This window comes from Mastigoproctus giganteus, chromosome 5 (genome assembly GCF_048544385.1).
Source record: "Mastigoproctus giganteus isolate SK-2022 chromosome 5, ASM4854438v1, whole genome shotgun sequence".
In the NCBI taxonomy this organism is placed as follows: domain Eukaryota; kingdom Metazoa; phylum Arthropoda; class Arachnida; order Uropygi; family Thelyphonidae; genus Mastigoproctus; species Mastigoproctus giganteus.
Window position 1 is genome coordinate 148,838,659 of NC_143579.1, and position 21,772 is coordinate 148,860,430.

Genomic DNA, 21,772 nt, shown 5'->3' on the forward strand with positions numbered 1-21,772 from the left:
CCAGATAAGTATATGACTCCAGCTTTTCAATTACTGCTCCTTCAATCATTATGTCCCTTTCTGTGGCATACTTGTTCATCATTATCCATTTCAGGCCTGTTTAGTCATTGGAGAGGATCATATGATGTACTAATATCATGTGACCATATACAGGGTTGTTAAAATTAAAGTATCCCTATGTATAGAGCTCTAGAGTGAGTTCTAAGGCTTGTATTGAGAGAAATTTGGACAACAGGTACAATAAAGAATGTGCTCGCCATTTATTGGAAAAAAAATTAGTTACAAAATTTGTCACTATATGGCACTGTGGCAATACAAATCACTTGAACAGTGCTACAATTGTTCAATGTGTCCTTCATTTTGGTCAACAACAGTTTCCATTTGAAGAACAGCATTTTCTACAGCAGAACGTAACATATCAACTGGAACAGCCAGCACATGACGTTGATAATGCTGTCCTTCAGAACTGCCAGAGTTTGACATCCTTCCCGATACATAAGGTATAAGGAATGTTCGTGTCAGACGGCACCTGGGATTTCTCCCATCTTCGCGTGTGTTCGCTGTATCAAGGACAGTACACTCTCAAGCCAGAGACTTAAAAGTGTGTAAGCCATATCTGTGCAGTGAGATGTGTTGTGCCCATTGTTTGTCCGGCTTATTGGCCCCCTAGTAGGGCCCGATGTTGCCCGTACCTCGCCATGTGGAGGCATACCAGGTGTGTCCAGTATCACAACGTTGCCCTAGCAGGTCCTGCCACCTAGTTTCCTGGGATTTCAGTGGCTAAAACCTAAAAAAAAAGATTAGTGCTTTATGATATTGCTGTTAGGAAATCACTGGTTGGGGTTGAACGCTAGAGAGATGTGTTAAAAGGCCTAATAAGTCGGGCAAAATTTTGATGTTATTAAATTTAGACATGTGAGGGCTATATGCTAGATGAAAGATAATAGTGTTAGTTGTCATAGAGATTTACACGACACCGGTAGAATTTAGACGTTGATTAGAATTTGGCGGCATTGTTAAGGGGTGTACTCAGTCAGTTGAGTGAGAGAAGGGAAGACTGGGGGGGGGACAGATAGAAGGATAGGGATGAGAGAGTAGGCATCCCCCAAAGAGTCAGTGGAGATGAACTCCACCAGGCAAAGACAGAGACCTGTCTCCTCCCTCCCCTGCCTTGGGATGGGGTTTTAAAGGGAACCGGGTTAGAGTACCCAGTTCAGATCGCCAATGCTGTGCCGGCAGCAAAGACGCAGTACGTCTTTGTCGGTGATGGTTGTCATGTCCATGCAGTGTCGAATCCGGCAAGAAGGTCAAACTGCCCATCCCACTCTGAGGGTGGGATATGTCAGCTGCCAGCGGGAACCCACCAGGCGAAGGGGTGGGAGACACACATTTACTTCATTCATAATCTGCATTCTCACTCTACTTGCATTCTTTGTTTTTTTGGTTTTTTTTATTACTTTTTTCTTATTTTATATATATATTTTTTCCCCAAGTTTTATATATATGTATATATATATTTTTTTTTCACTCACACTCATTCATCTTTTTCTCACACACCAAGGGGGGGGATGCAATGATGTGTAATGTAAATTTAAATATTAATTAAAACTAGGGTTAGTGTGTACTTAACTGTAGCATTTATGGTTTGTGTTCTTTTTCTCACACACTTACACTTTCATTCATTCTTCTAGCTCTTATTTCAGTTATTCGACTCTTGCTTTCTGCACTGCACTCTCTGGGCACCTCAACTTACTGTTATTCTTCAGTTGTGGTGCAGGCCTAGCTACAACTTTTTTTTTTTTTTTTTGCAGGCGAGTGGAGAATGCAGTGATAGTGTTTATGTGGTTAGTAAATGTTTGTTAGTATATATAAAATAGTGTAAGTTATTTTTAACTTTGTATTCTTTCAGCCAATTACATTTGCTCTTCCACTCATTCCCATTCACTCTCTCTTTCCCTCATGCTAGGTCACTCTAAACTGCCATTCCCTTTTACCATAATTCCTAGTTCACTCAGTGCTCAACCTATTCATTCTGTTTTTCATTCTCATTCATTCATTCATTCTGTCTTTCATTCTCATTCATTCATTCTTCTTTCATTCTATATTACATCCCCTTGCTACCAACTTACTGATATTTTTCAGCTAATCTGCTTCCCTGGCTGCCTGTACATCTGCCTCCCCTACATGCTTACTTATTTGGTGTGGGGCCCAGGTTCCTACACATGGCAGGGTAGTCCTGGGGAGTTCTGTCATGTCAGGTTTCTTGTCAGGGCACAGAATACTGCTATCCTGACAGTTTTTAAGTCATCATCTGGGTGTGGTGGGAAACTTGGGCAATTTAAACTATTGATTATTGTTTAATTGCTGGGGGGCTGAATTGCCATTCTTTGGATTGTTCTGCACATTTCGAATACTTTCTGTGTGAAAGATGTAAAGGCTTTATAATTTTCCTCTTCTATGATGAACAGGTGTTCTTCTCCCCTGGGAAGGGGGGCCAATCTGTGCTATTAGCTCTGTTCTGGGGATGTTCATATATTATACATTCATATAGAACGTGTGTCCAGTCTTCACATTCAGCCCTAAGAAAGTTGGTTTTGCCTTTAGGGAGCCGTTACCTGTCAATATAAATGTAAAAGGTCCGGGGCATACCACTTAAGTGGCTCTGGGCTAACCATTGACACCTGTGGCAGAAACCGTTTGGTAATCAGACCTCTGGTTTCCTGCTCCCACTTTGTTTGCCATAGCTCATGGAGCTTTGTGGTTATTCTTTTTTTTTTTTTTCATCATTGAAGGTGTTGGTTGTATTAAGGGCTATTCCCCAGAAATTCTGTGGGTGTGCCCTTTTTAAGACTATAATATAAGCCTCTTTTGGCTACTTCCAGATAAAGTGGGAGAGCTCTGGCCAGCAACTGTAGTGCAGGTGTGCTTACTGTGCGACATGCTCTGGTAATAGTGAGTAGTATTGTCCTTTGTATCAATTCTAATTTATTCCTATTTCTTACTATGGCCGAGCAGGTGAACCACGCACCGGCTCCATAGGTGATAACAGGTAGGAACATTGCACGGTATATGATTGCCAGGGTCTTTCTTTTGAGTCCTCAGTCTGCTCGACTGATCCTGGCAATCATACCTGCATAATTTCTCACTTTTTTCGCCAAGTAGATCAAATGGGGGTAAAAAGTTAATTTTGAATCAAAGACCACTCCAAGATATTTTAGTTCTGTTACCATTTTTATAGTGGTTGTGTTAATTTTGATTTGTGGATATCTTCTTTTGTCCAAATTGCCTTATAGAAGTATTTGTTTAGTTTTTTCAGGCGATATTTTGAACATGTGCATTTGTGCCCACTCCTGAATCTGCAAGAGGGCGGCATTTGATCTTTGCTCTACAACCACTCGTGTGCTACCTTTTACAAGGAAATCATGTCATCTGCAAAGGCCAGGCTTTCCAGGGCCCAGATCCAAGGCCAGAAATTTGTCCAGAAGAAAAGGCCAAGGATTGAACCCTGCCTTTATTCACAAGGCATGTCAATTCCTGGAACCTTGTGCATACTGAGACTCTACTGTCTGTAAGGTAGATGTTTATTACCTTATAGAGGTTTTGTGGGGCGTTTGCCTGGCAGAGTCTCCTAAGGACACTAGGCCACCAGAGTGAGTCAAATGCCCCAGCAAAGTCAATGGAGATTGCCAGCATATATTTCTCCTCTGTGTTTTTAACTGTTGTCAGTAGGTGGTGCATGGCATCCTCTGTAGAGTTGCCCTGCTTTAAACCATACTGATTGTTGTAATGTAAACCTGCTTCTGTGTAATATTGGGATAATCTGCTATATATTAGTCTTTCATATATTTTCCCTAGTACAGGGAGTAGGGCTATTGGTCTATATGATTTGGGATCAGTAGGGGAATTAATCTTAACACTACTTTTTTCCATATTTTTGGGAATATACCTTCTGTCATACAGTTATTATATAGAGCTATTAATTTGTCTGGTGCTCTAAGAGATCAAAACCTGGGCATTTATTGTTTTTGGTTTAGATAGTGCTATTTCTAAGTCTTGCATAGTGAACAGAGGTTGAATATTGGCATTGTCATAGTCAGTGTTTTCTTTTGTCCCGCTGGGTGGGGGAAAGATCCCCAGTTTCAGTTTGAATAATATAGTCTAGGATGTTATTTACAGAGTCCGCCCAACACAGGGTTGGGGTTCCATCTGGTTTGACAGTTGTTTCTAAGACATCTCTTCTTGGCAGCTTGTTGGTCACTATTCTGTAGACAACTCCCCAAGGGTTACTGTTTCCAGTGGTTCCCACCAAGTGCCTCCAGCATTCCTTTTTTCTTGTCCCTTATGAGGGCTGTATACTGATTCCTGAGAGTTCTATAAGAATCTCTCAGTGCATTCACCTCATTTTGTGGCCAAGATGTTCTGGCTATTTGAAAATTTCTCCTTGCCTGGTGCACCCTTCTCCTGAGTATAGTCAGTTCAGGGCACCACCAGGGGACTGCCTGCTTCCTCAGTTTTTTCCGTGGGATAGACAGGTCTGCTGTTTTTGTTAAAATGTTTGTCATAGTCAGTGCTTGCTTGTCCGGGCTACAATTTTTTGATCTAGACCACTCATTTTTCTGTTTTTGCAGCTGATCTGCTGTATGTTCTGCAAAAATCTGCCAGTTTGCCTTTTTGAGGTTATACCTTTTGAGGTTATTGTTGGGGTGTTTGTAATTGCCTGTTTAGTTTGAAGGTGATCGCTCTATGATCCGATGGTCCAGACTGGCTGGACACACCAGTCTATGATTTTATAAGCTATTGAATTGGTGGCAAGAGTAACATCAATGTCACTATCCCCCCAGGGTACTGCTAAAAGTTGGAAGGTTATTTGGTTGGTTTAGCACTTGAAAGGGTGAAAGTATCTGGCCATTGTGTGTGTGCCTGTTCTATCTTCCGTACGGCTATGCCATAAGGCTGATCGGCAGTTGACATCAGCACACACTATGATATTTTAAGTAGGTAACAAGTCTATGACTGCTTGTAGGTATTCAACAGCTGGATTTATATCTTCACCTGATCTAGAATATAGTGAAATAATATAAAACTGTCCTACAGCACTGGTGATATGGGCACACACTGCCACTGGAGAGCAGAGGTGGCCCACCTTTGTGACTGTAAGGTCAGTATTTTTAACTACTATTGCTGTAGAAGGGACACCTTCCCGATACACCTGGTTCTTCAAAAAAATGCCACAACCAGAAGTCTCATGGGGGTGAGGTCCGGTGATTGGGGTGGCCAAGATGTCCGGAAACAACAGCTGATGACCCATTCATCTGTAAAGTGTGTTGCCTTAGCACTCTTTGGACACAACGGTGGATGTGGGGTAGTGCACCATTTTGCATGAATATGGTATCCTGAGGGCACCCACGTTGTTGCAGCTCTGGTATTGCGAAATTTGCCAACATTTCATAATATCGCTGTCCAGTGATGGAACAAGTGCAGGGTACAGTCGGTGTTACCTGTTCAAAAAATATGGACCAATCATGAATGTGGCCGTAAATCCACACCACACTATCACTTTTGGAGAATGCAACAGGATAACTCGAGGGTTTTCTGTTGCCCAAATGCAACAGTTGCGGCATTCACTTGTCCAGTTAAGCAGAAGTGGGCTGCATCACTCCAAAGGATGTTCCATGGCCAAGTGATATCCACTGTCATTCACACCAGAAACTGAAGTGCGTAAGTAAAACGAATATCTGCATCACCATGCTTTAGCTGCTATAGCATGTGCCTCTGGCGGCGCCTCCGTAGCCAGGTGGGAAGGAGCAGCAGTGCGTAGCACACGCTTCTTGATTAGACCGGGGTTCGAGCCCGTCACCACCAAATACGGATGATGCGGAAAGGTCAGGGAATGACCACCGCATATCCCGGAGTAATATGGCCTAAGCTGCTAACGCTCCCAAAAAACCAAACAACAACAACATGTGCATCTTGTAAGGATAGTACAGCAACACCTGATGCATTACTAGCCTTACAGTGGAATATGGCATGTCCACTTCATGAGAAACAGCCGGCACACTTGCACTACCACATGGAGACTGACTTGATAAATCCATGACAGCCATACCCAAATCTTCAACACAAGAGTCCATTCGTTTTCGACCTCTACCTGTTTGAACACCAAGATGTCCTGTTGCTTCAAATTTCGCAATCACTTTGCAGACAGCACAAACAGTGATAGGTTCATGTGGGCCTTATGTGCTTCTGACACCAGAATTCTCTGATAGTCATAGCTGCATTGTTGCTGTTCTGATAGTACAGCTTCACTAATACGTTGCCTTTTCCTGCAACGTTGTTGGCATTGCTGCTGTAGTGCAGTAGGCAAACATCTACTGCATGATTTTGAAGAGACTGCTTTGCTTTTATACAGTACAGTACAGCTGAGGAGTGGTGCTGTGGCAATAACTTACGATTATACAAATAAAGTAAATTATTTGCAAAATTATAACTAAGACAGTTACGCACCATACAGTGACAAATTTTGTAACTAATTTTTTTTTTCCAATAAATTTAATCAATTAAATGTATTAATTTTATTAATTTTCATTGTAAATTAATTAAATTGCATTTAAACTCAAATCATGCCCCAGACAAGAGCAGCAAAGCAACAGGCCCAAAGCAGGATTGCTGTGGTTCACAGGAGAACTAAAAAAAAAGGGGGTGATTTTTCAACCCATCACAACCTAAAAAAATGTGCAACTTGTGAAATGTTTCAGGCCATTCTGGAACAGGGCACGATCTAAACAAGGAGAATGTCTGTGTGTGCTAGGTGCAGACAGTGTGAAGCAATTAGGTAACAACTCAGCATTCTGATGAAATTATATGAGAGTTTGAAGAGTGGATATATGCCCTCGAAGGAATTAAAATGAAGAACCCATCAAGCTCCAAGCTACTCAACTCAATGCCAGAACTTACTCCTGAGCATCAGGCAATACAGCAGAAATCTTCAGGACAGAATGCACTGGTCCTACAGAAGCTAGTAATTGTCAGTGATTGTCAGGGGAAACGGGAAATATATTGTGCAAAATGTATAGGTGGAATAGAACCAGGGTATTTCTGCCAGGGGCAAAAGTTGATGATGTTGTAGGGCAGATATCATCTTTTAAGGGCACAAAAGGTAATATTGTTGTACATGTTGGCATGACATTAAGAGTAGGAGATCTGCAGATTTACTTAACAAGTACAAGAATATGAGAGATGTGGTGTCTCACAGATATAAGGAATGCAGAATTGGAATTGGGGAACTCCCTTTCCTTTCCTTTGACACTTACTTTGATTTTATGTGTTTCTTAACTAACAGCGTAGCCCTTCTTTCCTTCCTATCCTTGAAAAAAAAAGTCATGAGTTAGGGTTAAATTTGAAAGTGTCTGCAATTCTACCCAGACACGATAGGAGGGAGTATATGATGAGAGAGCCTTGTCAATCAATATGGCAATGGAGAGATTGTGCAAGGCTCATGGGGGGTAGAATTTTTCCCAGCGTGGTCTGTGCTTGTTAATAGGAAAGACTACTTCAACAGGGATTTGATACACTTAAATAGAAAGAGTGAAAGAATATTTGCTATATATTTGCTAGGTGGGTCGGAAAATTGCTAGCTTGGGGAGAGAATCAAAGACTAATTAAGCAACAGTAGCCGCAGGCAGAGGTGAAAGTTAGTTAGTTAGTTATTTGGTTTTTAGGAGCATTAGCAACTAAGGCCATATTGCTCCGAAATATGCGGTGGTCATTCTCTGACCTTTCCGCATCCTCCGTATTTGGTGGTGACGGACTCGAACCCCGGTCTAATCAAGAAGCGTGTGCTACGCACTGCTGCTCCTTCCCACCTGGCTACGGAGGCGCCAGAGGTGAAAGTGATTCTTCCACTGCTATTATTGGTCAGAGCAGCAGCCGGGGAAAGCAAGGTAGTGGGAATTTCAAGGACTGCTGGGAGTCATCATGGAACAAGTAACTACATGGGCTGTGTTACAGTAACTAAGAGTAATAACAGGTGCATGTATACTAGTATGTACACCAATGCTAAAGGTATAGTAAATAAATTTAATGAATTTGTAGTTCTGGCCAAGACATCAAAGGCAGATATTGTTGGAATATGAGAGATGTGGTGTCTCACAGATATAAGGGATGCAGAATTGGAATTTGGGGAACTTCCTTTCCTTTCCTTTGACACTTACTTTGATTTTGTGTGTTTTTTTAACTAACAGCGTAGCCCTTCTTCCTTCCTTCCTATCCTTTCTGAACACATAGCAGTAGAGAAAGCATAGACAGGATAGGAAGGATTATGCTGTTAGTTAAGAAACACATAAAATCAAAGGAAGTGCATCCAGTTGACATGAGTGGACAGTGCAATGTTGAATCAGTTTGTTGTGACATAAGCAATGGGAAAGCAAAAATGAGAGTAGGAGTGTGTTATACACCTAATGACTCTGATCAGTACAATGAACAACTGTACAGAGAAATAGTGGGGCAGTAAATCAGAATTTCTTATAATGGGGGGTTTTAACTGCCCAGATATTGACTGGAACTTGTGGTCACTTGCACACTAACAAGACTTTTGTGGATATATTGGATGATTGTTTAATAAAGCAGCATGTTCAAGAAGCAACAAGAGAGAGTAATACTGTTGATCTGATTATCAGCAGTGATTCTTCATGCATTAAGAATCTGCAGATAAAGAAACCACTAGGTGGCAGTGATCACATTGTGCTGAAGTGGGATTAACTCAAAGTGGTAACTACCATCAGGGATAAAGGGAAGGGTTTTTGCTTTTGTAAAGACGACTACGGTGGCCTGAGACAATATTTAAATTCTAAATGGTGCGACAAACTGATGATGTTACCAACAGCAAATTCAAAATTGGAGGCATTCAAAGAATTAATCTTCGAAGCTACTAGGCTTTACATACCAACAAAGAAATAATGTTCAAGTTTTAGGGCTAAATGGAAGTCAGATGAACTAATGAGACATGTGGCAGAGAAGAAAAATGCATGGGATACATATAAATTAATGGGTGACATGGAAGCTTCCAATAGATATAAGCTGGCCTGTAAAAAAGTCACAAATGAGATTAGGCAGGCAAAGGCAGATTATGAGAAATCTTTGGCAAAGAAAGAGTTCTTTACCTATATAAACTCTAAAAGGAAAGGGAAGGGATGAATCAGATTGGTCCACTGGATATTGATGGTTCAATTGTTGATGATCCTGCTCAGGTGGCTAACAAACTAAATGAGTATTTTGCATCTACATTCACACATGAGGAGTTATTCAGGTAGAGGAATGCCTGAGGTGAATTAAACTCTGGCAGTGAGCTAGATGATTTTGTAATAACTGAGGGGAAAGTGGAGGAGAAATTGTTAAGGATAAACATAAAAAAGGCACCTGGGTTGTATGGGATCTATCCAGTTATATTAAAGGGGGCAGCAAAGGAAGTAAGCAAACCCTTAGCCATAATTATGACAGCTTCCTTGGACTCAGCAGAGGTACCCATGGACTGGAGATGTGCAAATGTGACCCCAATTCACAAAGGGCAACACAAATAATTACAGACCTGTTAGTCTAACTTCTGTTCCTGGGAAATTAATGGAGGCACTGGTTAAAGAAGCACTGCAGAATCATCTAAACAAGACTTCACTTATAGCTCTGACACAGCATGGTTTTGTTAAGGGAAAGTCTTGTTTGACCAATTTGATTGGATACTGTAATGTGGTCACAAAGGAACTGGATGCACGGAAAAACTTTGATATCATATATTTGGATCTCAGAAAGGCTTTTGATAATGTTGCACATGGAAGACTGCTGCACAAATTGGAGCAGTGTGGCATTGGAGGCAAATTGCTGCTATGGATTAAGGGATGGTTGAGTGGGAGAAGACAGAGTGATAATCAATGGACACTGCTCTTCGTGGACCAATGTTATTAGTGGAGTCCCTCAGGGTTCAGTGTTGGGTGCATTTTTGTTTTCTGTATTTATAAATGATATTGATGATAGTATATCAGGCTTAATGTTCAAGTTTGCAGACGATACGAAGGTTGGCAGGATTGTAAAGGACACTAATTACAGTTGACAGACAAACTGTTGGCTGATGCGGTACAAGCTTGCTTTCTTGCATCATATGCTTCTACTACGCTAATTCTAAAAGGATGAGTTCTTAAGATGGGTTGTGGCATAAAGGATTTGATCCCTACAAAAATAATTTCGCTGAAATGACCTGAACAAACATTGACATCAGATTTGAAATGATAATCTGATCAAGTTAAAGAAAATGAAAAAAAAAAAAAAAAAAAAATGAAAAAAAAGTAGAATTTATTTTTCTGCCAATGCTGTATAAGCTTGGTTTCTTGTATCATTTGCCACTATTAATACTAACACTAAATTGGAAGAGTTAACAACAATACATTCTTATCACATATGCAAAGAAAATAATTATAAATAACTTATTAAAATATCTTATCTCTATTTACATAATTAGATCTATATTCTGTAAAAATAATAAAAAAAATTATTAAGCAATATATCCACAGGTTTACCTCTTCCCATACTTTGTCATCTCCCAACAAAGAAATTGTCCACATATCATTCAATCTGGCATTTCCATCATATCCTGCAAATATCCATAACTTGCCATCATACACTGAAGCACCGTGTGCAGACCTTGCCACTGGTTGTCTGTATTTAAGATAAATACAAAGATCAGAAACTATCAAGTTTCACACTTAAAAAAATCTAAAAGTACAAAAGTAAAAGTGAACCATCCTTCTCTCTCTCTCTCTCTCTCTCTCTCTCTCTCTCTCTCTCTCTCTCTCTCTCTCTCTCTCTCTCTCTCTCTCTCTCACACACACACACACACACACACACACACACACACACACACACACACACACACACACACACACACACACACACACACACACACACACACCTCCCAATGGTTTAACATCATCTTAAATACACTTTACAGAATTCAGTCATGTTCCTTTAACATTAAAAAGATGCTGAATTATGTGCAACCAGAAACATTAAAGATGAATACATCTCATGGATTCGGTGTCACTCATTTAGGACACAGGACAGAAGTCTTCAATGAATGATATCTTACATTGCATATCTTGTCTTGAATGAGTGATACACTCATTCCAGATAGCAATCAATTAAGGATGATCAACATTATCCATGTCTTCATTTGTTGTCACTTTCTTGGTATGTCAGCAACTACAGCTATTTAAAATTACATCTCATAAAATATATGTTTGCTTTATGGAAAACACGGTACAGCAGTCATCGCTTATTATAATCACTTCAGAACAGAGCTTAATTGATAAAAATAACTGAAGAAACAAGACTGTAACCATTCAGAATGAAAGTATATGTGGAAAGAAGGGAAAAAAACATTAAAATCAAGCAATATAAAGTACATTAATTTGACTGTTCACTATTTCTTTGAGAAATTTATCAATAAAAATAAAACTGTCATGTTTCTGGAAATCCATACAAACCAGTAAAAAACAAATAAAGAAAATATAAAAATCTTTCTATTTTTAAGATTTTAAAAATAGAAAGAATACAAAATAGTTAATGCCCTATTATAAAACAGCCAAATTGGATGGGGTGCAGATACAGTACAGTCAGTCCTCGTATAACACGTGTTTACACTACACGAATTCGATCATACACGATTTATAAATAGGGGAACGTATATAACACGAACTGAATTCGCTTATGCACAATTCGCCTTTGTGTTTACAAGAAATGGCAGTCGAACGCAGAATCACCCCAACTGAATGCAACATGATAGGAATGAAGAGAAGATTCTGAAAATGTATTTATGTTTTTTATATAAGTGAAGGGGGAAACACATTTCACCATAATAACATAAAAACCCACACAATTCCAGCTATCGGTATTATCGCAAATGCAATTAGATCGAGTTTACTACCAGTTTATAACAGATTCCACTGGCAGAAATGCAACTGGAACTTGTTTTTATTGTTTTATGGTAGTAACCCCCAGAAATGTGCTTTAGTAAAATGTGAGCTAGTGAGGTGTTAACAGAGTTGCCTTTACAGTGCTGTTTATTCAGTTGCTACACACACGCAGCTTTGTTAATGTGTATCAAGCGTGCCTCCTCATTTTGTAATTGTGCTTTATTTCCTAAAAATGAGTAAAATACTTAAAAGGTGTGAAAAGGAAGTGTCCTGGTGAAGACACTACAGTTTCAGATAGAAAAAGAAAAGAAATATTGATAAACAGAGGCGGACTGGATCAAAAATTCTTACCCAGGAAAATTTGTAGCGGCCTCATACTAGCATTTATGGCCAAAATCACACTGGCCCCTGGCCCACCGGGGTTTCCCCGGTAAGGCTTATGGCCAGTCCACCTCTGTCGATAGAGAAAAATTTGAAACGCTTTGAGCGAAATGAAAGACCATGTGATATTGCATGTGCCACAGGCACATGCAATATCACATGGCACCTAAATGAGGCAACGCCAAGAATTACAAAGAATGCAGAGAAAATAAAAACAACTTTCATAGCAGGAACAACTCAAAGTGTAATTAAAATCCATTTATAAAATAGTCGTAATAAAATACGTAAGTATTTTATTAAGCCATAAACGCTAGTATGAGGCCGCTACAAATTTTCCCGGGTATAAGAATTTTTGACCCAGTACGCCTCTGTTTATCGATATTGCTTTTCTTTTTCTATCTAAATACTTACGTATTTTATTACAATTATTTATTGTGTTTGGTAATGTTTTGGTTATAAATGTGTGTTCAATCTTGGGTGGTCGGCACCTAACCCTATTTTTCCCATAGGGCCTGTTGTTTATATCGCACGAGAGTTTCTAGGAACACAACTATCGTGCTATACGAGGACTGACTGTACTTTCTTTCACAGAGTAACACCAACACTTTTCACAGAATAACAACCATATGAACTGTAACAGCAGTAACTGGACATACAATGTATCAGAGTTCAAGAACAAATCAGGATGTTATCCACTGCACATATGTAAACTGCAATAAGGCAAAACAGTGATAACATTAACCAAAGTACTAATTACAATAAATCATTTTTTTCTACGTATTTGTCAGTATATGTCTGATCGAGACTTCATAAAAGTGAAAATATTATCTAAATGATAACTTTATTCATGATCACAATAAATGGCACACACTGTTTTCTTTAATGATATTTATGCGTAATCTTAGGAAGGCAAAAAGTTTGATGTCCTGTCCACATGCCGTAGTATTAATTGGTCATGAAGACTCAAGAGGGTAAAAAAGGGTCAAAATTCATCGTTTGATATACAGGGTGTTTATAGGTGGGAACACTTTCAGTAATTTATTGCACAAAGACTAGGTACAAAGACGGTAATTTATTGCACAAAGTAATTTATTTCACAAAAACCTTGTGAAAGAGAAAATCTCAAGTTTTTTTTTTTTACCTCACATCACTCCACAACGATTAAATGGGAGAACCACGTGTGACACGGCAAATGTCCACATGGTAACTGAACTCTTGCCATACCCTGTGTGACCGTGGTGGTAGCTTCTTCAATTCTCTGCTTTAGTTCCTGGACATCACATGGCAAAGGTGGTACATAAACACGTTCCTTTATATAGCCCCACAAGAAGAAATCATTCTTTCAACTTTGTTGAAACCATCTTTCAACAAGGCTATGCATATGATAGAGGTATGGCAAGCGGTGAATGATGGAACTACACGCCTCGGCAGTAACAACTGGGAAGCTTTTGTGTTTTCTCTTTCACATGGTATAAATAAGTAAATGGTATCTCTCTTACTCCCCCCATGCAATAAATTATTGAAAGTGTGCCCACCATTTATAGACACCCTGTATACTCACAGCTTTCTTTCTGCAAGAATGCACTGGAATTCAGGAAGTAAAAAAGAAAGAAAAATAAAAAAATCATATATTTAAAACAACAAATATTTATTTTAAAATAAAAATTATTTATTATTACAAATGCCATTTGTGCACTGCACTTTGGCAGAGAGTTAAGCTATATGCACAGCTTCACTTTCTGACTCATCTATTTAAGCTTTTGCTAATCACAACACTTAATTAATAATTAAAACTTAATAAAACCATGGCTTATTCAGGGATCATACAGCCAGAGACAACCGTTAAAAAAACAAATCACAATAAGAAATATGATGGCATACTTTTACTGGGAAAATCTTTATAAAAGATTTTGAATAATAAATAATTCTTATTAAATTAGCTTTATTAATTAGTTTTGTCTAATTAACACTTATGATGCATTGCTCAGGAATAAGAACATGTACTGTTTATTGTGTAAGTGCAATGTTATTGAAGTATCAAATAAAGGAAGAGCTGGCTTTATTAAACACATTTCAACAAAGAAGAAAGATTGCAGGGAAAAAGGCAAAAGTAATAAGTGGCCAAATGATAAAAATAATTTTTTTCTTGAGATATCAAAAAATAAATAAAATAAAATAAATAAAAAAAAATCATTCAAAACTAAATAACTGTTTAAGAATTTATAAAAATTGCCAAATTTGAAAATTTGGAACCATGATTTTCTAAAAATTCTCTCCCTGCCCACAGAACCAGGCACCCTCTTTACCAGACAGACATCCTCAGATTTCCAGAAGTTTATGTTTTACAAAAAAGCCCTGGATATATTACACTATCAATTGTTAAACATCAGAATAACTTTTAATCTTTTAATCAGTGCTAACCCAAAGCACCTATTTTATAGTCTCCATGAACTATGTGAGGTGAACATGTACCTACAAGTGAGATTTCCCACTTCAGTATAAACTCTTAGATCCACAAGAACATAATGTGAAGATCTGAATGATCCAAAGAAATGTACATCACATTTTTCAAATACTTAATTATTTGTAGTTCAACACAGAATATCCCAGGTTTGGATGAGGGAGGCAAAAACAAACCATTCAATGTGTGTGTTATTTATGGATTGTTGAGAAATAACATTCCGAAATCCTCAACATTCTGAAAATTTGTGAATAATGGTTTAAAAAGTAAAAGACTGGAATTCAACAGTTAAAAGCAAGCATTTACTTTACAGCTGAGCTGTAAATCAGAACAAAACTCAAAATTTTATCAAACATTTATTCTATGTACATAAACTATCCTCGACACAAAAAAGACAATTAAAAATGTGTACCAAGCTAGAAACAAAAATGAATCAAAAAAATAAATTCAGTCAGGGTGCTGAAAGAATCAAGCAGTTCAATTGAGGGTGCCAAAAGATGATGAAATGATCTTTTCATTTCATCAAAGGAATGCCATCTCACTTAGTTACTAGGCCATATGAGGTGATAAGTGACATTCCTCAACTGGTGCAATACCACTTTGCTTACTACATGGTGAAACCCATTTTTAGTCTCCAAGCAAAGCTTAGACAGATCTCTTCCATCGTGCAGTATAATTGGTCTTTTGAGGTTATGATGGGCATCATAGTAAGATTCAATCTTTCTTACATTTCAAGGATATGCAGTGTCTGCAGGCCAGCTGCTAGATAGTCCACCAGACTGAACCTATGGGTAATTCTTTAAGAGACATCCAGATAAGCTCTTGTACAATCTTGCTACCACTACTCTGTCAGGTAGTGACTGGAGGAAGCTTCTCAGGAGAATATACCCAGCTTCTTGACATTATGTCAAGAAGCTGGGTAATATTCTCACCACGTGTACTCCATATCCAAAAATTTCATTACCTCATACAATAGGTCCTCCCCACTTTTTCGCACTACTGAATACACCACGAATAATCAAACTAACAGAAAATAGGACTAAACTTCCCAAACACTTCCTTATTCATTTCACAAATATACATTGTCTCAGTTCCAATTTCAATGATGTCCATTTCCACTTAGTCTGCCAAGCTCCATTTCCTTTTTCTGACAGAATCCAAATTATTGGTTGATTTAACCACTGCTGATCCCAGTTGTCCTAATTATTTGTTGTATGATTCCTTTTGTGTCAAAGGTGATACCTGTGCATGTATCCCCTCTGATATTCCCTGTCTCAGGCACTTAGTAATTTGTAATTTATTTTTGATCGTCTCTGGATTAAATCTCTCTAACCTATTCTGTCAAGTTCATCTGTTGTCTCTGCAGTTTTCCCAACTCCACTAATCACTTGGAGCTCTTTGATTACTTTTTTGAAACATGACTTTCTACAGTTCAATTTTCCAAACAGTGAGATAGTTTTCCTTGATGATTCTAATGTTCACAACTCCAGCTGGCTTTCATTTTCTAGCCACTCAGATCCAGCTGGTCAAGAAGCTGAAGATTTTGCAATTACTAATCTCACTCCAATTGTTCATTTACCTAGAAGAATGCCATACAATCCTAAACAAAAACTTGATCTTTTTCTCACAAACAACTCTTACAAGTACAAGTACTTGGATGGTCTTTTAGCCAATGGAGCCTTTCTCTTGTGGTCATTTTCAACCTCGTGTTGTTTGGCACTAAAAGAATGCAAAATGATCTGCAAGATTTTTATTCTTCTTTTCCTTAGTTGGATTACTGTTTTCCATCTTCTGATGTCAATATTTACTCAGATCATTTTGCAAAATTATTCTTGTAGGTAGGGTTGAAATCCCATATTCCACACTGCATGTTAAAAGCTCATCTTTTATCTAAACTTTGTTTTTCCAATAAATGTGCTAAGGCTGTTCAAGATAAAAATGTGGTATACTGCAATTGACTTTGTATTCAAATTCATCTCCACATTCATTTTCCATCTACACTAAAGCTTACAACAATTGCAAAGCTAAGTGTAGAAAGTGCATCAATCACAAGCTAAGTGTAGAAAACTTGCTTCTTGTCCAAAAGGTAGTTGAGCATTCTGAAGTATTGTCAAAGCTATTGGCCACAACTTTTGGCCATCTTTACTCTCACCTCTGTTAAAACTCGATGGTTCTATTGCCATCTGAGCAAAAAATAAAGCTGACCTACTACCATTCTACTTGGATCGCCAATATGGCTGCCGTTGTGAACAGACGTGTGTTTCATCGCTCCGTGAAATTTCAGTTTAAAAAATGTGTTTTACTTCCGTCAGTGCCATGAAATGTATCCTCACTTGAAGACAAACTGGACTGGATTCCACTGGTGAGAAACTTTTGCCTATATATTGGGAATTTGGTCAGGTTGAAGCGTTATTTATCTGTATCCTTTGTTGCCAGACCGCATGGTCACCATGTCGCTGACAACAGGGCTATAGAGAGGCTGCCGATATAACACGGCGGCCACGTTTCCACCTGACACCTTGACTGGGGAGGTGCCCCAACTAGTGCAAACTGAGCAGTTGTTGTGCTCTATCAATCTGTGCCTTTACCGAATAATATCACCAAAGAAATATGACTTTAATGTGATCCCCCCCCACCATAAAGTCCCCATGGAGAAAGAGAGAGGCTATCTTCGCACCTGTGCTTCTACCAGAAATCTGAATGCCATGAGCATCTTCGCCGCTACTAGATATCCCGCTGGGAAGGTAGTCCCGTCCTTTTAGGAGCATTTCTATATCCGGCTTCCCCCCCCCTCCAAGTGCTGTGGGGAGACCCCAAAACTTCCACAGTCCACTGTGTGCCTCCAAATACACCCACGAACTTGTGGTTGGCATCAATCGCCATCATTTTTAGCAAACCATCTAACCCCAACATTGTGAACCCGATTAACCGAACAGTCCCGGTAATCCGGAATCCACGGATATGGAGGGGAACGACAAGCACAAACACCCCCTGACAGAGACACAAAATGATGACCCCATCATTATTGATAAACTGGAGGATATAGAGGACACCCGACCTGGGACCCCCCCCAACCAAGCGGAAAACCCGCAAGCGAGTGGTTCCCGAACCGGAACGCGAAACACGATCTCGGGTTGAAACAAAAGAACAGCCAGAAGCCAATGCATCGCAAAAAGAAAGAAATGATGAAAAACAACAAGAACTATGTCTGGACCATACCATACCAGAGGGCTCCGTATACAAGAAAACTCTCTTTCTGAAAACGGCCCTCGAAACCATTTTTAAGGAGAATCCCAGTAGGATATCGTCTGGCCTGAGATCACAGATTGTCACCATCTTTCACAAGATGAAGACAATTCTGCATGACACACATGTAGAAAATGAGAGAGCCATCACACGGCTACACGCCTACATCGAATGCGGGGCAAGACAAATGCCACAGCGCGCCCCGACATATTCTGAAGCGCTGAGGACCAAACCTGCCACTACTACTGTCAACGGGTATCTAGTGGGATTTCGACCGTGCGGTCACGTTTCTATGTGCTCTGATTAATAAGTGATTTTAGTGTTGATTAAACATGGATTTGCTATTCGCCAAAGATTCGGACTTGAAGAACTAACGATACTGAACCACCAGGTGATTTTATGTGAATTTCTGTGCGGATTTAAAGAATTTATGTGAGTTTTTAAATTCTTACATATGTTAGCGTTGTGCCTGTATGCAGTGCGTATGCATAGAGCCAATATGGCCGCCTTCACGATCGTTAATATGGCTGCCAGACACGTTGTTCATTTCACACTCGTGGATTTCAGTTTAAAGTGTTTTTCTCATCAAAAGTATATACAGTGATTCCTCAACTCCAGTGGACTCTCAAGGTGAGAAACTTTCTGTACTTTGTTGGGAATTTGGCTGGTTAGAAGCGTCACTATTTGTATTCTTCGTGCCAGACCGCATGGACACCATGTGGCTGACATTTTGGATATAGAGAGGCAACCGACATAACGCGGTCGCCACGCTTCTATCGAGCAACTTGACTGGGGAGGTGACCCACGTTTAGTAACCTCGGACTGTGACCTAGTCCCAAATTTTCAGCGATCTTCGTACTCTTCATTTTAAGGAACAGTGACCAAAACGGTTCCCCCCCCCCCCTCCATTACCATAGACTTACAATGGTGAAATGTCATCTTTTCCCGATGCGCCAAATAACTTTTTAGTATTACCAGAAACTTCGCCGTCCCTGAAAACCGCAAAGAAAGTGACCCCGCTCTCCTAGGAGTATTTCTGTACCGAGCTGTTTTCTCCCCCCCCACAATCTAACTGGGGGCACAAACCAAACTTCAATGGCTTACTGCAAGCCAACTAATATACCCACAAACTTGTGGCTGACATCATCCGCCAGCAAAATCCAAGCCCAAGCAAACACTATCAACAAAATCCCGCTAATTCGGACGACCCCGTTAATCCGAATTTTGTAGACATGGACGGGGAAACAGACTAAATGAAGGACACACAGCAACCTAATCAATGCGACTACATCCAGATAACCGCAGAGCAATCAGAGGACTTGGAGGACACTCGCCCGGGGGCCCTCTCAACCAAACGGAAGAATGTCAAACGAATGGCACCAAAATCAGAACAACGTGAAACGCGGTCTCAGACTGAAGCGAGAGACCAATTACACAACACAACCTCACAGAAGGACCAGAACGACGAAAAGCAACAGGACTCACTACTTGACCCTGCTCTCCCAGAGGGTACTGTCTACCAGAAGTCTCTCTTCCTAAAGATGGCCCTCGAAAACTTATTCAAGGACCACTCAAACAGAGTATCCACAGGCCTTAGGGCCCAAATAGTTACGATCTTCCATAAAATGGAAACGATACTCCTAGACACTCATGTCGAATGTGAAAGAGCGACCTCGCGACTACAAGCATACATGGAATGTGGGGCAAACCAAATGCCACAGCGCGCCTCCACATACGCTCAAGCGCTGAGGACCAGAACCCAGGAACCACCAGAGACGACACTCCAATCGGCATCCAGACGGAAGACACTACTCCCAAGGCCGAATTTGGTCATCCTCAGACCAACTTCCACAGAGGAGCACACCTCCAGCGAAGCAGTCAAAACCACAGTAATGACAAAACTAGCAGAGGATCTCAAGACCACAAAAATTAAATCAGTACGGAAAACGCGCAACACAGGCATAATAATCGAAACGCATACGCAGGAAGATGCCCAAAAAATAATAGCCAATCCGAGAATACAAACTCTTGGCCTGGAGGCCGCGCCCCCCAAAAAAGAGGGCCTAGTATAATTATATTCAACACGGACAAAGACCTCACGCCTACAGCTCTTCGAGAAGAACTGTATATGAGAAACCTCCAGCAAGAACACCCGGAGGTAGATCCAGCATCACTTATAAATCCGAGGTATCAAACCAAATCCCGAATAGGTAGCGCCACAAACTGGGTGGTTGAGCTTTCGCCTGCGGCCTGGAATACTATAAACAAACACAACAGAGTGTTCATAAACTGGGGCAGTCATCGCTACAATGAACATGTGACAGTCCCCAAATGCTTCCGGTGTGGCCGCTTCGGACACACCACCCACACATGCGCCCAAACGCAACCAACATGTGGGCACTGTGCTGAAGTAGGACACGAATTTAAGACATGCCCTAAAAGAGAGGATCCACCAACATGTGCAAACTGCAAGGCGCACAAAATCCAGGCAGACCATTCAATCCGTGACAACAAGTGCCCTGTATACATAAAGGCCAAGGGAGTATACCAAACAAGACTCGACTATGGAAGCACGCCCTAAACAGTATAACCAACTAAAAGTTCAGTTCACACAGCTCAACGCACAAAGGTCTAGGGCGGTTGCCGCCCAGTTGGTAAAAAAGGCCAACGAAGAAAATGTCGACATTATGCTTGTGCAAGAGCCGTATACACACAGCAAAAAGGTCAGGGGATACCCCATGAAATACAAGATTGTGCATACTGATGCTGAAACCCCGTGGGCAGCCATCCTAGTTAGAAATCCGGATTACACAGTGACTAAACTATCAAACTACTGCCTCCCCTGGGCTGCGTGTGCCCACATAGTCACCGCACTAGGGGAATTTTATGCTGTCTCAATATACAGTCGACCGGGGGAAGAGATCCTCCCAACAATTAACTACCTACAGACCATGCACACAGAATTTCCGAACGCCAAAATAATTGTAGGCGCAGACGTAAACTGCCGCTCACCGGCATGGTATAGCGAAACCCCAGGACGGAGAGGCGTTGTGAACGGGCAGCATCTGGAAGAGTACCTCACAAACAGTTGCTATAATATACTTAACCAGCCAAACAACCTCCCAACATTCTCCAGTACTATGTGGGAGTCAACAATTGATATCACCCTTGCCACAAGATCCGTCACTGATCACATCACAGCCTGGACAGTAACGGAAAACTGGACAACATCGGACCACAGAGCAATAACCTTCCAACTAAACCGAACAATAGCCAGAAGCACAACACCCAGACAAATACAGCACAGATACGCCATAGGAAAAGCAGACTGGCCCAAATTCCAACAAACCATACGGGTGGCCGTCCACACATTCAATACAGAAGAGACAACCCCAGACCAACACCAGGCAAAACTGGTGAGACTTATCACAGAAGCGGCGGACAAATCTATCAAAAGAAAGAAACCATCTCCGGGGGCGGTACACTGGTGGAACCCTGAGCTTCAGCAACTAAGGCAGGTAGCCAACACCTGTCGGAAAAAATTCCAGCGGGCTAGACGTGATTGGCCTACTGCAGAAGTAGAGGCGCTCCGGGAACGATACCGTACTGCAAGGAATCAATACACAGCAAAAATCAGAGAAAGAAAACAGCGTACATGGGAGCACCTAGTTTCCACGACAGGAAATGACAACCCCTGGGGAGTGGTCTATCGGGTGACTACAAATAG

At 40.5% G+C, this 21,772-nt stretch overlaps 1 protein-coding gene across 5 annotated transcripts in view; it reads right to left on the reverse strand.

Annotated features, from left to right (window-relative positions):
- The window catches only part of Lztr1 (Leucine zipper like transcription regulator 1), a 609,234-nt gene that overhangs the window by 379,869 nt on the left and 207,593 nt on the right, over positions 1 to 21,772 (reverse strand). For all 5 annotated transcript variants that reach the window (XM_090374223.1, XM_090374222.1, XM_090374224.1 and 2 more), the window contains one exon: positions 10,563 to 10,701. In XM_090374223.1, the coding sequence (XP_090230349.1) occupies positions 10,563 to 10,701 (139 nt within the window). The remainder of the gene's footprint in view (positions 1 to 10,562; positions 10,702 to 21,772) is intronic.